The sequence below is a fragment of the Anguilla rostrata genome, chromosome 12, assembly GCF_018555375.3.
Source record: "Anguilla rostrata isolate EN2019 chromosome 12, ASM1855537v3, whole genome shotgun sequence".
NCBI classification, from domain to species: Eukaryota; Metazoa; Chordata; class Actinopteri; order Anguilliformes; family Anguillidae; genus Anguilla; species Anguilla rostrata.
The window spans coordinates 19,670,230-19,685,248 of NC_057944.1; the positions used below are offsets into that span (position 1 = coordinate 19,670,230).

At 39.6% G+C, this 15,019-nt stretch overlaps 1 protein-coding gene across 2 annotated transcripts; it reads right to left on the minus strand.

Annotated features, from left to right (window-relative positions):
- Positions 1-1,099: 1,099 nt before the first annotated feature.
- Positions 1,100-6,543, minus strand: slitrk3a (SLIT and NTRK-like family, member 3a). Of its 2 annotated transcripts, none has more exons than XM_064302846.1 (3): positions 6,222-6,543; positions 5,716-5,797; positions 1,100-4,534 (listed from the first exon to the last, which is right to left on the minus strand). In XM_064302846.1, exon 3 carries the CDS (start codon positions 4,483-4,485, stop codon positions 1,873-1,875), a length of 2,613 nt encoding a protein of 870 aa, XP_064158916.1. In that variant the 5' UTR covers positions 4,486-4,534; positions 5,716-5,797; positions 6,222-6,543; the 3' UTR covers positions 1,100-1,872. The 2 variants fall into 2 exon arrangements, with proteins under 2 accessions (XP_064158916.1, XP_064158917.1); XM_064302847.1 differs by having other exon boundaries at positions 5,716-5,833.
- Between the last annotated feature and the right edge of the window lie 8,476 nt (positions 6,544-15,019).

Below are 15,019 nucleotides of genomic sequence, written 5' to 3' on the forward strand. Positions count from 1 at the left end.
TGTTAATTCAACTATAACACAGTACATTTGAGTCCGATAGGAAGCAGAGCAGGCCCATATGTTCCCTGTAAGAGTTGATTTAACACTTAACATTTTACTGTGTGGATTGGATATAGCATTGCTATATATTTCAGCCTTGTTTCCAACACATTGTACTTCGTACTGTCGACAAACGAAAGTTTACCGCGCTTTGTTACGCTTTTAGTAAAATACGTCAAGCCTGCTCTAAACTCGTCCATAGTGCAAATTAAGGTTAATGAACCCCGCTGTATGTCACAAAGTCAAGACTGGAGTCAAATCAATCGTGTTAAGCACATTCTATTTTATAGGAATTCACACGATCGCTGCATGCCCAGTTGAAACATTGCTTGGCGGATGTTATTAACGTCCAACATTCTTCTATAGACATCATTAATACAGGAGTTTGCCAAAAATAATACAGCCTTCCGATTTACCTACAAATCGAAAAAAGTGACACTTGGAAACGTACGCGGCTCACGAATGAGGACAAAGCCAAAAACAGGGCATATGGTACAGTCTCGTGATTTCAAATAGATTAAATATTCGTGTTCACCCAGGATTTTAAAAAGGAACTCTTCTGGCAACATTAATTTTGACAAGCTGCGAATGGCTGTACGGGGCGAACATGAGCGTCTCATTGCCGCCCTCCCGTGGACAACATTGGCACTAATTGCAGCGAATGAAGCTCAGATAAATGCTATATTTCATAATTTCAAGATACGGCAGTCCACTGCATACATACACACTGGAAAATGAACCCGCATTTTAAATACGTAAACTTTTACCAGTTCTTTTTTTCCTTTCCACTTTCTATATGTTTAATATCACTTCGAGGATCCCCAGCCATCACTCACGCGATTTCTATTAATTTCTCCCACTGAAATGAGAGCATATCCCAAATCTACACCAAATGGAATCTTACAACAGATGTGAAGGGACATTTATCATTCATAACAGAATTCAGGAGTTTTTTCAGGCAAATACAAATAAAAGTTTAATGATCTGCAGTAGTTTTTTTCTCTATATATTTACGTATCAGTACTTCGGTGTCAGTCACAAAATAGTATATTTTAGCACCTTTTATTTGATTTAAGTTTTTTTTTTATTATGAAGGCTATACCAGACGCATAATCACTATACATTGATTTAACATTACCTTTACAGTTAAATTTTCACTGAAATTACAGAATAAATATATGCACATTTTTTCAAATCTTTGTGAGAGAAAACATTAAAAGTGCGTCCTACAAAGCCGTTAGTGATAATATCCAGAAGCTTTTTTTAAGAAAGTGCGTTGAACTCCATAAAATCTTGAGCGTCATAATATATTCACAAATGTTGATCCGTAGGTGCGTCCTTGAGACAGAACTCAGTTGTCCTTTATAATATATAAAATTAAATAGAACACTGAACAATAATGCGTTGCAGTATCTCTATTATACGTGAATTATAGTTTGAGCGATACCCACCCCTGCAGTTGAATGCATGCAGCAAACTGCAATAATCTACAAACTGTGCCTGGCCTTGGGCAATTCCGCACGAGACAGCCGCGAAGGCATCCCGCTTCTCCCATATCCGAGCACAAGCGATGTCTCCTCACTGCGTGAAGGCTTCATATTTAGAATTAAGACCTTCCGAAGCCTTCGTCGCACAAACAAATCGGTTCCATATAAAAATAAGGATTGTTAACATTGCTGGCTACTCTGAAAAAGGCACTTCATTGAATATCTGAGTATGGCCTTTCCTCCAAAGCGACTTGGGGAAAACATTTTATATATTTTATATTATCATGCTGTTTGTGTCCCTTATTCTTTGATTAGGGTTATGGAAAAGATGAGTAATTGTTCTGTTTTAGAATCGATATGATTTCTCCAGGACTTCGAGGTAATCCGGCTTGGTTTGGAGTTTGGCCCTTAACTCGAGGTATTCGCTTTGGGTTTGATCAGGGAAACCTTTCCCCGCAGTGAAAAGAAGTGTTTCTTTTAGTCTGGCGTCTTGTTGTAAATCAGGGTATTGCATTCCTGGGGGGTGTGCGTGTGCAACGTGCATGTCCTTTAATTTGGGAACTGTGCCGTAAAGGCAATCCACAAATCCCACCGTAGGAGTGGGTCTCTGGCTGTCTATTACCGTGGGACAAAGCACTCCATTTTCATGAAAGCCTGCTATGTCCCCCGACTGATTGATAGTAACTATGGTGTTGAGTTGGGAATTGGACACCGCCATTGTCCATTCCTTCTCTTTCTCGATCAGAGTTCGATAGTTGCTATTATTTTCTTTAGTTTCGGCAAATTGCTCTTCGATTTCCCCCTCGCGCGGTTTGTAAATAGGATTGTTGCACATTTGCGTAACTGGATGTGGGATGTAGTCGTATACGTGACCGGGGGGTTTCTCTGGCGAGGCCGTCTGACGGTCCTCAAATATTCTGCACTGCATTTGAATGCCGGTCAGGTCCACCTCCTGTCGCTTCCTGAAGGGCAGTTTCTTACGTCTCCTCAACACGAATGCAAAAAGTCCAGCAGCGACAAAGACAGCGCAGATGAATAAAATTAGGAGACTCAGAATAAGCACCGAAAGAGGAATAGCACCCCTTGTCGGAGTGTACCCTAAACCAGAATTACTTGTGGAAGTCATATCATCGGGAATAGCAGGAGAGGGCGCAGAGAATTTAAGCTCAGGACACAGCACTTCAGAGTCCAGAAAGCGCAGATCCTTCCCAAATGCGAACTCTGGGGTTTTGCAGATTACTTCCCCGACAACAATGACGGAGCTCAGCTTCTCCATCCACTGTTTGAGGGGGATGATGTCACAGGAGCAGTCCCAGGGGTTCTGGTGCAGGTCAATCTGAACGATGGAGTGGAGGTGCTCCAGCACGCCGCTGACGGGTAGGTAAAGGAAGTAGTTGTTGCGCAGATTTAGCCTGGTCAAAGACGTGCCTGCGAACGCGTCGACGGGCAGTGTGCGCAGCAGGTTGTCATTGAGAAACACAAGTTGCAGGTTGGGCATTAGACTAAAGGCGGCCGGCTGAATCTCTCTAATCACGTTGTATTCAAAGTACAAGTAACTTAACGTCTGCAGACCTCGAAACATACCGGGTGTGAGTCTCTCGATATCGTTCCCATTTAAATAGAGGCTTTTTAAATTAGGCAGATTTATAAAGGCCCCTTCTTGTACGTAAGATATCCGATTGTTACCCAAGTGCAATAAATCCAAACTGGAAAAGTTCCAGAAATCTGACCTGTAAATTTTCTGTATCAAATTTCCACTCAGGTAAAGTTTCTTGGCGTTGAGTGGTCTGGGTAGGAGCTCAGATATGTTGCGAAATCCCTTTTCTTTGCAATTAACGGTCAATCCTAAATCGTTGATGTGTAGATTGCACATACATCCAGTGGGACAAATAATTGGAATGGGGGGTCTCGTTTGGTAAGCAGCGACAGGGGGCTGATTTGGCCCGGGATAAATACTGCGTGGAGTCGGTGGCATTTTGGGAATCCTGGGTCGTTTGGTTGGCTTTGTGTGTCTCTCTTTATATTCAACCGAAGATGCAGTGTTGTGGAACGAAGACAACATGGACGAAGGTTTTGTGGGCCACGTATTTTCATTATTGAATGGCAACCGAGGGATGCCTAAACTTGCCTCCACCTCTGCGTCAGACAGCAAGGGGCACAGTTCACTTCGTTTTATTTCCCTCAGGTCTTTGCCATGGAAGTGGAAAGGATGCTCACAGGTGATCTCGCCGACCAGAGCGGTGTAAGGTATGCGTTCAAGCCATGTCTTAAGTTGCACAATTTCGCAGACACAGTTCCATGGGTTCTCCTCTAACTGGATCTCCATCAAGCTCCGACCGATATATTCCAGCGTACCCTTATAAGGAAGGATTTTTAATCGGTTCCCACGTAAGTCAAGGTGCGTTAAAGACACAGACCTGAATAAAAAATTGGGTAGCACAGGTATCAAGTTGTCATTTAAAATAAGTACTCTTAATTTGTTTAGGTTCCTGAACGCCCCGCTTTCGATTCGTTTAATGACATTGTAATCAGCCTGGAGATATTCAAGACTTTCTAGTCCCAAAAAAGTGTCGTTTCTGAACACCTCCAGTTTGTTTTCGTGTAGATAGAGCCTTTTCAAAATGCTCAAGCCGTTAAACGCGCCGACGTGGATGTCCTGAAGCGCGTTGTTTCCCAAATTAATAGACACGGCATTGTTCAGGTGCAGGAAGCTGTTGAAATAAAGCTTCCGCATGGAGTTTCTCTGTAGGTAGAGTTTAAAGGGCCGAGACCATGACTGAGAAATCTGGCTGATGTTTGTAAATCCTTTGCTGTCGCAGTGGATGTGGAATATGCTCTCTTTCACCTCGCAGAAGCAGGGGTCAAAGCAAGGCTCGTCTATCTCCTCGGACTCCTCCAACAAAGGGATTGGTGTAGTCCATCCTAAAGCTATTGTGCTTAACAGAGTAACCCACAGCATCCTTCCTCCAAGACCTGATGAAGTTACGGCCGAGAGCCACTTCACAGCACTGAAAAACACAGAGAGATTAGACAGCACCATTCCCACTTGCGCGGAAGGCTACTTTGACATTCACTGCAACGGTGCATGCGTTTTCGCGATATACAGAACATCAGTGCAGTTATAATGATCATGTAAATAATGCAAGAAGGCTATAGCCCACATGAGTAATATGGCCATCCCAGTTTATTACAATTAATGGCATGCTATAATGAATGCAGTAGCCTACTATGCGTAATTAACACAATAATTTCACGTATGCACGAGTGTCAGTAACAATACATTAAGGTATAAAATGACTAAGAATTATCGATAACAATCTGATTCAGTTCATTATAACCTACGGTATACCGAATTCACACGGATATTACTTAAATTAATGACAGTGCGTTTTTCAGGGATTAATAATTTTTTAACCTCCGGTCACTAAAACATTGTCTAGATTCATCAGGCTGGCTCCCGATTAGCGGAGAGCAGAGGACGTCTGGCCACATACCACCTCTGTTAAACCGTCCTCTGTTCATTTCTAGTGCGCAAATGAATACTAAACATGTGCATTTATTGAGAAAATCGTGTCCTTGTTTTAATTTCTGTGTTGGATTCAGTATAATATTCCTTTAGGCGGCCGGTTGCATTGGTTGTTCTGGGTTCCTAAAGGTACAATGGCAGGCAGATTCTGGGATCATAGCTATTAGAAAAAAGGTATTTTTACTTTCTTGAAATATATATATTTTTTTTTTTTTTCACGCAGAGCAAAACACGCAATTACGATGGATGGCAATCCCATGATATCAGAGGATCTGTGCAGAAACTAAAAGCTGTCCGATAGCGGGGGTTGATTATAATCCTGCACCGTTATTTGAATACGAGTCTTCTAGATTTTCAATGGTTTATGACATGAAATTGTCAAGTCTCCTTTATCTCACTGGTGTGTGCCACGCGTATTTCCGCTTTAAAACTCGTTCTTTCTAAACATATGCCTCCAGTTATATATTGAAATGATAGTTTTCCAAATTTTATAGGCTATAAAAAGTGACCACAAGCTGCAATGAATAGCGTACTTTGTGCTACTGTCCTGCCTCTCCATTCTAAATATCGCTGTCCATACAGCTTGAATCTAAATAAGAAATCACGCACAGCAAACAACGCATGCCTTGCGTATTTATATACATTAATTTAATGTACACCTACTCTGTTTTAATGGGGTCCAACTTCACATCGCCTTCTCCCCGGTGAAGGAAGAGACGGGCGGTCCCGGACAGCTTCAGTCTGCCTGAGAGCGGACATGCAAAGGAATGAATAATACGATCTACATGCCACATCGGAAGAAAGGAGGCGGCAGTCGCATTGGGGGAGAAAAGAAAATAGTGTTAAGGGTAACAGAAACACAAGTGTCAAGCAAATGACCAAAAAAACACCCAAAAATATAGCGAAATATAATCTACTTATTGAATGAATTACAAACCATCAGACGGGAATGAAAAAAACAGAAAGGGGACTGGTTGTGTGTTAGCAACACATAACATTGCTGTGCTAACCATTTTATCCAGTCAGTCTTAAATTAATTGCAAGTAAACAAAAACGCAAAAAAGAATGTACTGAGATACTCTGCTTGCAGTATAATCAGTTTTCTCAGTCACCTTCTCCTCCCACATCCGAATCTATGCAACAAAGATAAGCAGAGACGTGCTACTCACCTTTTTGCAGTGGAATTTAAGAGCATCCGAAAAACACTAGTTTAAAGATGTTGGATCTCTCCTTCTCCTTCTGCTCTGTGCTCTCTCTCTCTCTCTCTCTCTCTCTCTCTCTCTCTCTCTCTCTCTCTCTCCCCCTCCCTCCCTCTACTCCTGCTGTGGTCGAGGCAAAAGAGAAAAAATGAAGACGTGATAGGAATGCAATGTCCTTTCTTTCTATAGGTTTGCTTATGATGCAGGTCCGCTTCCCCGGTGAGCGCTCAACAGTGTAGCTGGAGAAGCTGCCGTACAGAGCTCAGATGCCGTCTTTTTTCCGTGCACCAGCACATCACCGGGATGCAGTATCATAACGCAGAATCGTTTCCCCCGATCAGGGCTTTTTAGACGTCATGGAAATGAGCTTGAAGAAAAGGGGGCGAAACTGGTCCGGTAGGGGTGGGGGGGGGGGGGGGGGGGTTGGCAGAAAAGACGGTGTGTGTGTGCTGGTGGCGGGGGGGGGGGGGGCAAAGGGTTGCCGAGCGCGCTTAGTACTGCATCGGGTGCGCGCATCAGTGAGCCCTCTCTCTGAATTTTTTATGTTTTTTTTTTCTTCTTCTTCTTCTTTTTTGGTTCCGAACAACGTATCTAAGCGCGGGCGGTTCTCCTGATTGTGCTACAGACCTGTAGATGCTAGAGATAGCAGCACGTACACTCAAACCCCCCTCGGGAGTACCCAAAATAAAATAATAAAAACATAGCTGGTATAAATAGGTATTTTTCTCTTTTAAAAATCGTCCTACTGTTACATGATTGTTACAATTTCCAATTTTTACAAGCTTTATAAAGATAGCAAGCAGTTCGTGACTAATGTGGTTGTAATATTATCCGCAATTAATGAACTTTGGAACCTTCTTCCAGGTTTATGGGGGTGTTTGGTGTTATTTGTCAATAGAGCATCGTTGAAGGCAAACATCCACACTAACAACTTTTTTGTCACTCGTCTTTTTACAGTAAAAGAACGGAAACGTGGATCTCGGTTCGATCTCTCTGCAGCAGCACGAACTGAAGAAAAGGCTCTCTGTCTATCGCGGACTCAGCCCTCTCGTGCTCGCATCCTCATGTACCTTCCTCGCCCAACCTACAGCAGGCAACAGATCTCCACGCTTGGGGACTTCGCTCGGATAACACTATTTATTTATTTATTTATTTATTTATTTATTTATTTATTTATTTATTTATTTATGTATGTATGTGTTTGTTTGTTTACCTTTGTGTTACCAAAGTACATTTTTAAAAAGATGGTTTAGGCGATTTTTAAAATCTATTTCAAACAAGGGAATTGTTATCATTCATCTACAATTTAGTGACACGTTAACTGTTGGATTAAAGATGGAGATTAAAGATTAAAATGTATGGTAATATATTCTCCATTATGTCTATTACAGTTTATTCAGAATATTTCGAAATAATTAAACATGTTATTATTATTATTATTATTATTATTATTATTATTATTATTATTATTATTATTATTATTAGTTGCAGTAGTAGTAGCAATATATTTTTAATCCTTCTATCATTTATATTTCTGTTTATTAGGGTTATTATTTACATGTCACCTGAAGAGAAGTTGTTCATTGAATTTATCATTGTATGGCTACATTAAAACTAATACACACAAGTAGTTTTTATATATATTGGCTTAAATCTATTTTTCTAATACTGCTGCTGTTACTACTACTACTACCAATAATAATAATAATAATAATAATAAGAAGAAGAAGAATAAGAAGAAGAAGAAGAACTGTTAAAATATGTTAAAATATTTCGAAATATTCTGAATAAAGTACTAATATTATGGTTTGATTCAGACATATGTTAATGCTAAATTCATTTGAATAAGCTATGTTCCTGCTGTGGTTTTTATCTCTACCCCTGCATACTCCAGTTGGTAAGAATCATTGTTGTTGTCCCAATGTAACTTATTTCAGTTCCAGCTGAATAATTATTGAATCATAGTGTAATAGTTCCTTTATTTCTGTGATACAGAAGAAACAATATGAAACCTCACCCCAATTTAATCTCAGCATCTGTCTTCATGGATGACTGTATGGTCAGTTATCCTTCAGAAACTGTACCCTCATTTTCTCTCAAGTTTAGGCAACAATATTGCAATATGGGTAAAGACCAGGGCATTGGACAAATCACACCCCTTAATAAATATTTTGCTGCCATTATTGCCTAACTTGCCCTGAGTGAGTTCTTTGGCAAGTACATTGACACAAGTATGTTTAATAGGGGTCCCAAAATGATGGGAAGTGAAGTGTTGTGTTGGCATTGGACCTGGAAAAATTACCCATGCCTTTCAGAATGATTTATGCCATAAAGTGAAACAGGGTGGATATCCCATGAATATATAGACTACTGGTGCTTTTTACACAATCTGTGATACAGATATCTTCTTCAAGTTGGTTTATATGACCATGAGATCAGCCTGCCACAAAACCTTCATTATTTCTTTACACTGTCATTTTCAAGGCTTGTTAGACAAGCAGATTTTCACACACTGATACCATCCCTTCCCTACCTTCACCACACACACACAAATTGTTCTTATTTCTCTTCTTATTTTGCTTCAAATAGAAACTCAGACCTGGCTATCCTTACATTTTGGATGTTGCTTGGCCTTCAAGCAGCCTAGAATAATGTAAATGACTACTTCACAGAACAAGGAGGACAAGGCAGCCATCCTGGGGCTGGCAGCTGTTGGTGATTCCAGAGGTTAGATATGAGGATCTGCTTTGGAGACACTGGGATGTGGTGCTTTGATCTAAGATCATGTTATTTCACTAGTTTACATACAGACTCATGTGTGGTTCGAAAGCTATCGATTCATGTATAATATTACATCAGATTGTACCAATTCTGACAGATAGTTTAGTCTTTTTTATATAAATCTCCTGAGGAGTGATATCTAATCTAAAATAGTTTAAAGCAGTGACCTGTCAATGAAGGTGTTTAAAATGATCATAAAAAGACATTGAAAATGACTTAAAACAATTCTGAATGAACCAATTCATTTTCATCCTGTATTTCTTTTAGTTTGAGTTGTTAAAAAAATAAAAAAACTTTCAATTAATGGGGACAGGCTAAAAAGTAACAAATGCGGGAAGGCCACACGCCAGTAAGGTTGGATATTTAAACAAGAATTCATTGTTGAAAAAACCAAAATATCTCAGAAACAACTCATTTGAATTAGAGGCAGGCAATCTGTGAAGCTATGCAACCACACGGTCCTTGTCCACTCTTTATGGCTCAACCCAAGAGCCCCTAAAACACAGAAACATCAAAAATGAGACCGTAAAGCCGCCGCTGCGCTCCAGGCCTTCCCTCAGAAGAGACTGATTGGATGACGGAAGGTGTGAATGCCATAAACACGGCAGCAGAGAGGGCCACGGAGTCCTTGTTGCGGGGGAAACGCGCCGCAACTCCGCGTTGCGTTGGTGTGCACTGCACGTGCCTCCGTGCCTCTCTTTGCGAGCGTCTTGTTTGGCACTGATGTCATGCGGGCTGACATTTCCGTGGGAGGAAACTTGGCCGGGGTGTTCTGTGCAGAGATTCCGTAAAGGCCACCCTCTGACAGCTTGTTACGGGATGAATGAGCTTACCCGTTCCCCGAACGCGGAACGGGCGTGACAACCCGTGTCATTGGAGACAGAAAAACAAAACAACAACAGGAGAAAAAGGAAACGTATTTACTTACTTATAGATATATTTATTTATTTTTTCATTCAGCTCAAGTGAGGATGTTTCGTGGAATTTCGGGGAGGCCTGATAGGAATGCAGCTGAATAATCCTGCATCGCAGTAAAGATGGAAGCCTCCTGAAGAGACAGCAAGGGGCACTGGCAGGCGAGTTTCTCTCAGATAGTGCAGGCCTTCACAATCTCAATATCGGCTCTCAGTGTTTTATATGTAATGAGGGTCTCTGGTCTACAGCCGATCTGAAATTATCAGAGTAATTAAAAATAAGGACTCCAGGTGTTTGTCAAAATACACGATGCCCTGTGTTAATGATGGGACCACTTTATGGGCCCACTGCTGTGCTTCACAGTTGTGGAAAAAAAAAAAAAAACAGGAAGGCACTGCGATACACTCACAGTAGACTGCTGTCCAAATATGTCCTGTGTAACCTGTTGCATTTGTTATGACGATGATGATGATGACAATGAGAATGATGATGATGATTATTATTATTATTATTATTGTGCTTTGCTGTTGTTGGTCACATTGTATTAGATTCATTTGTGTGTTCTCAATGTAAATCGAGAACAACACAGAACCAACATCTGAAAACTCAGGGACTTCTGGTATTCTGATGATTGGTCACAATGTGATTCATATTAGGAACCACACTTACATCACCACCTCCTCCAACACCTTCAGCCCAAGCATGTAAGGAAACTTGTCTTGAGTCGTGAATGCGTTCTCACGACAAAGGCTTTCTGGGCATTCTGGGCAAGTGTGAAAAGCATGAATTGCATGTGATAGACAGCTCTATTGAAGGCTTGTATGGTGGAGATAAAGACTTCCAAGTGAGTCCTTGGACTCTCAAACATTATATTTCACTTACAGCCTAATTCCTACTCAGCACCTAGAATGAGAAATATACACAATGAGAGGGAGAAAGAAACATGGGAAAGTTACCGTCTGCATCAAATTAACCTCCCCGCCCTGCTTTCTGAGACACTCACAAGTCATGTGAGGAGTCTGAGAAGTAAACTGAGAGATTGGAGGGATAGGCAAAGAAACAGGAAGCTCATTTAAAAAAAAAAAAAAAAATTAAAACAACATTAGCAAGTGAGCCCATGAAGAATGACTTGTTTTATTATTTAATTTTTAAGGCCTTGAGACAAGGTGACATATATTGGTAATATTTTTTCACACATTTTAGGTAAATGGTGATTTCACTCATGCTATATTACCACTACGACAGGTATAGTGCACAACACGGGATTTGCAACCTCCAGATTACTAGCATTTTAACCAATACCCTACACACCTACCGATGCACTTTTAAAACACTTTAGTGCTGTGCCAGGAATCCAGCTTACACATACCCCTACTCCCTTGGTCTCATTGTGTCCTTTCACTGTTCCTTACATCAAAGAACATCTGCCTTTTTTCAGTTTGAAGCTCATTTTGTCCTACTTTAGGTCAATCGCTTCTCAATTAAATTTTCAGATCTCAACTTGCTTTGCTCTCTCTTAGTCAAGTAATTAGGCTGTCGTAATTTCAGCATGAAGTGAAATGACCCTATAGTTATCTGTTAACAATTCTACTCATTCGTCCCTACAAGATAGAAAAAAATACAGAAGTAATACTCACTGGATATATTTGAAAATAAAGCAAGATAAAATGTTTTAATTGGCACACATTGCATTAGAAATGTGGTCTGTTGATTGGTGAGTGTTTAATGAGTAAAATCTGCTGGTGGTTCATTTTCAATTGTATTGCTGGCTTATTTTCTATGAATACCTGAATCCCATTTCAATTTATATATATATTATTTATATATATATATATATATATATATATGTTGAAACATAACTGTGGGGTGCACCACTCGATGATGATGAAAACAGATATTGGTGCCCTTTAAAGGCATCGTTGGGGCTAATTTCCCATGAAAATTATGGTCAGTTAGAGGTCTGTTGATTTTTAATTGTTAGTAATTACCATTATTCATTTGACACCCCACCTGTGAAGGAAAAATTTGGCCCTTGCTGAACACTGAATGTCAGTTCTTGTGGAAACAGTTAATGAATAATAATAATAATAATAATAATAATAATAATAATAATAATACACTTATATCAAACCATATTCACTCACAACAGGGGGGAAGTAAATCCAAATTGCCAAATGTGCAGGAAAAAAATAAGAAATTGTTATGGAATGAAAAATATAAAGCAGTTTAAGAATGGGGAATAGAGAATTTATTGGCTGAAGAGTTGAGTTTTTAGGAGACAAGGATTTAGTGAGTGATGAATTGCCATGGTGACTCCAGCATCTTGTCTCAGACCAGAGGGAGGGGGTGAGAAGCCCCAAAGATGCATTGCAATACCGTGCACATTTTAAAAACTTCTACTGTTACTGGAATCATATTGAATATAAAGCAAATTAAAGTTAATATTTTATATTCCTTTATTGGCCATTGTACCAGGTTTGACTTTGGTACAACCTTGGCAAAATAACAAAGAAAACTGTTCTTATGTTTCAATATTTTATAAATGTAATTAATAAGTAGTAATGTCTTAAATATGTAATGATGCCTATGTGTTTTCATATTAGTTTCGAAAAAGCAAAGCAGCCACATGAGTCTGTGATGCCCTCAGCAAAATCTTGGGCACCAAAATAATAAATAATAAAAATGATAAATTAAAATGTTTTTAAAAAACACCACAGGGGGGCCCTTACCCATGCCAGGGCCCTAGGCACACACTTATATGGCCTAATGGACAGGCCGCCTCTGAGAAAAAGTACTACTTGCAAAATGCAAATGTAGAAGTTGAATAACTCCATCATAAATTACAGTATATACTAGCCACTGGTTTAAAAATGGCATGTCCTTTAAAGACAGGAAGAAATCTCTGTCCTCATAATGCATGGTAGAACAGACCAGTGCCCAGAAAAAGCAGAGAAAGAATACTAAATGATAAAGTTTGACACTCACTTCCTCTTGATTAAGTCTGCATTAATAATTTGAGGGAGATACATGTTCCCTCTTTGTACTTTGTGTTACACAGTTCAAATAAAGTTTTTAATATTTATATCTGAACACAACACATTTTCAACAAAAATTTACAAAAATGCAAAGTTACTCATGCATACAAAGCAATGTCTATAAGTAATTAATTAAAACTTGCAAAACCTAGGCCTGCTGTTAAAATATTGATTTCAAAATGAGGCCAAGTTACAACAAAAAATATTGGCTATCTTAGCTCACACAAATTAAACAAGCTCTATTCCAAAGCAATGCTACCCAAAGGTTTCCTAAAATATTCAATGTATCTTGTAACTTACCATCTGAAGACAATGTGGTCATTCAAACTATTTGGCATTACTTGGCATTCCTGTATGTTGAAAATGTGGATTCAGACATTTTTCCTTTACCATGAATAACATATAAACTAGAAGAGTGCACTCAGTACCCAGGCATTCCAAACGGAAGCAGTTGTTGATCACTTGCGGCCCCTAACAGCCGGTTAGGAGTTAGCACTCTATTTCAATGGACAACAATGATGGAAATTAATTCAAATAAAATACTTGTCCTTGACCGATTTGCAAAATATTCAAGAATTCAGGTCCTTGGCCTGCTGTAAGCATGCACAACAAATATTAGGCTGATCAGCCCAGTAGTATGTAAGATTAGCTGCGGACAGAGACACAAACACACACACACACACACATACACACACACACAAACACACGCAACCAAACGCATGATCCCCTCCAGGCTCCGCCTGGCGGAGATAATAATAATGAAAGTGTAAGTCATGTTCTTAAATGGATTATGGTAACTGTTGTTAATGGGTTATTGTATACATGATATACCTACTAATTGTTTGTATGTCAGTTGATGAGCTAACATTAATTTTAAAATGTGGCATTTGCAAGGTAGCTACAGTAGCCCAGTTAAAAAGTAGTTAACACTAGAAATGCCACAGTGGTCAATTTGACCATTGTCATTTTAAGAACATCAATAAATCTGTACATAGTACATATTGCTTCCTCTTTGTACCTTTCCTAAACATATGTATTGAACATTCTGATTCAATTTGAATATCAATATTGCAAAAGGAAATTAAGTTATAAACACTTACTTTAATGGCCATGAACGGTCAAATTGACTAGCTTGCCTGTATGCTTGAGCATTTTGATTGCTGCTTGTAATGGTGCGTAAGAACACCAGGAGTACCCAGCTACAGACTCGCAAAACAAGCCCATGGCTGCGCAAAGCCTGCAATAGTAGTCCAAGGTTTTAGGGCCTACCTTGTAGTCATGTAGCTGTCTGAGTCATGAATAGGGTTGGCTAGCGAAACCAGGTAGCACTATGGTACCAGTCCCCATACAACCGGTAGGCCTAGCTACCTTTAATGTAGTCCTTTGCTCATTAATTTAAAAGCAATAGTTTTGATTTTTGGCAATTATTAGTCGGCAAGCAAGCTAGGTTCTACACAAGACAAAGATAGTGACCACATAGTTTAAAAAACATGTTCTACTGGCTGAAATAGCATCACAGGTGCACTTCCTTATATGCAAGTATCCAGCAATTGGTTACTTTTAGCAGACTATAAGATTGGATGCTGTTATTGCCAGATGTAGCTAAATTTCCAATGGGAAGAATCACTGATTGTGTGACTGGAGCATTTGTGATGACAAACCTGGTAAAAAAAATAAATAAAAAATAAAAAGGGAAAGCACAAAATAACTCAAGTCTGGGGCTTTATTGTGTGGAAGTTGTATCTGAATTCTGTGTTTACACAAGGTCAGAAGGTAATCAAGTTAATGTTCTTAAGGACTGAGTGTCTGTGGTCATTGTGGTTATTTCTGTAGGAAACCCTGAAAGATGGCAAACTCTCGGTGCTGTATAGGTATAGGGCATTCCCTGCCAAACTTGGCAGCTGATGGCATACCTACCATCCCAATTTCTTTCTGAAAGAGTAATTGTGTGCTCTTTGAGTGTTTGATTGTGTTTGTGTGTGTGTGCATGTCTATGTATCGGTATATATTTTTGATGATTTACTGTGTTCTGCCATT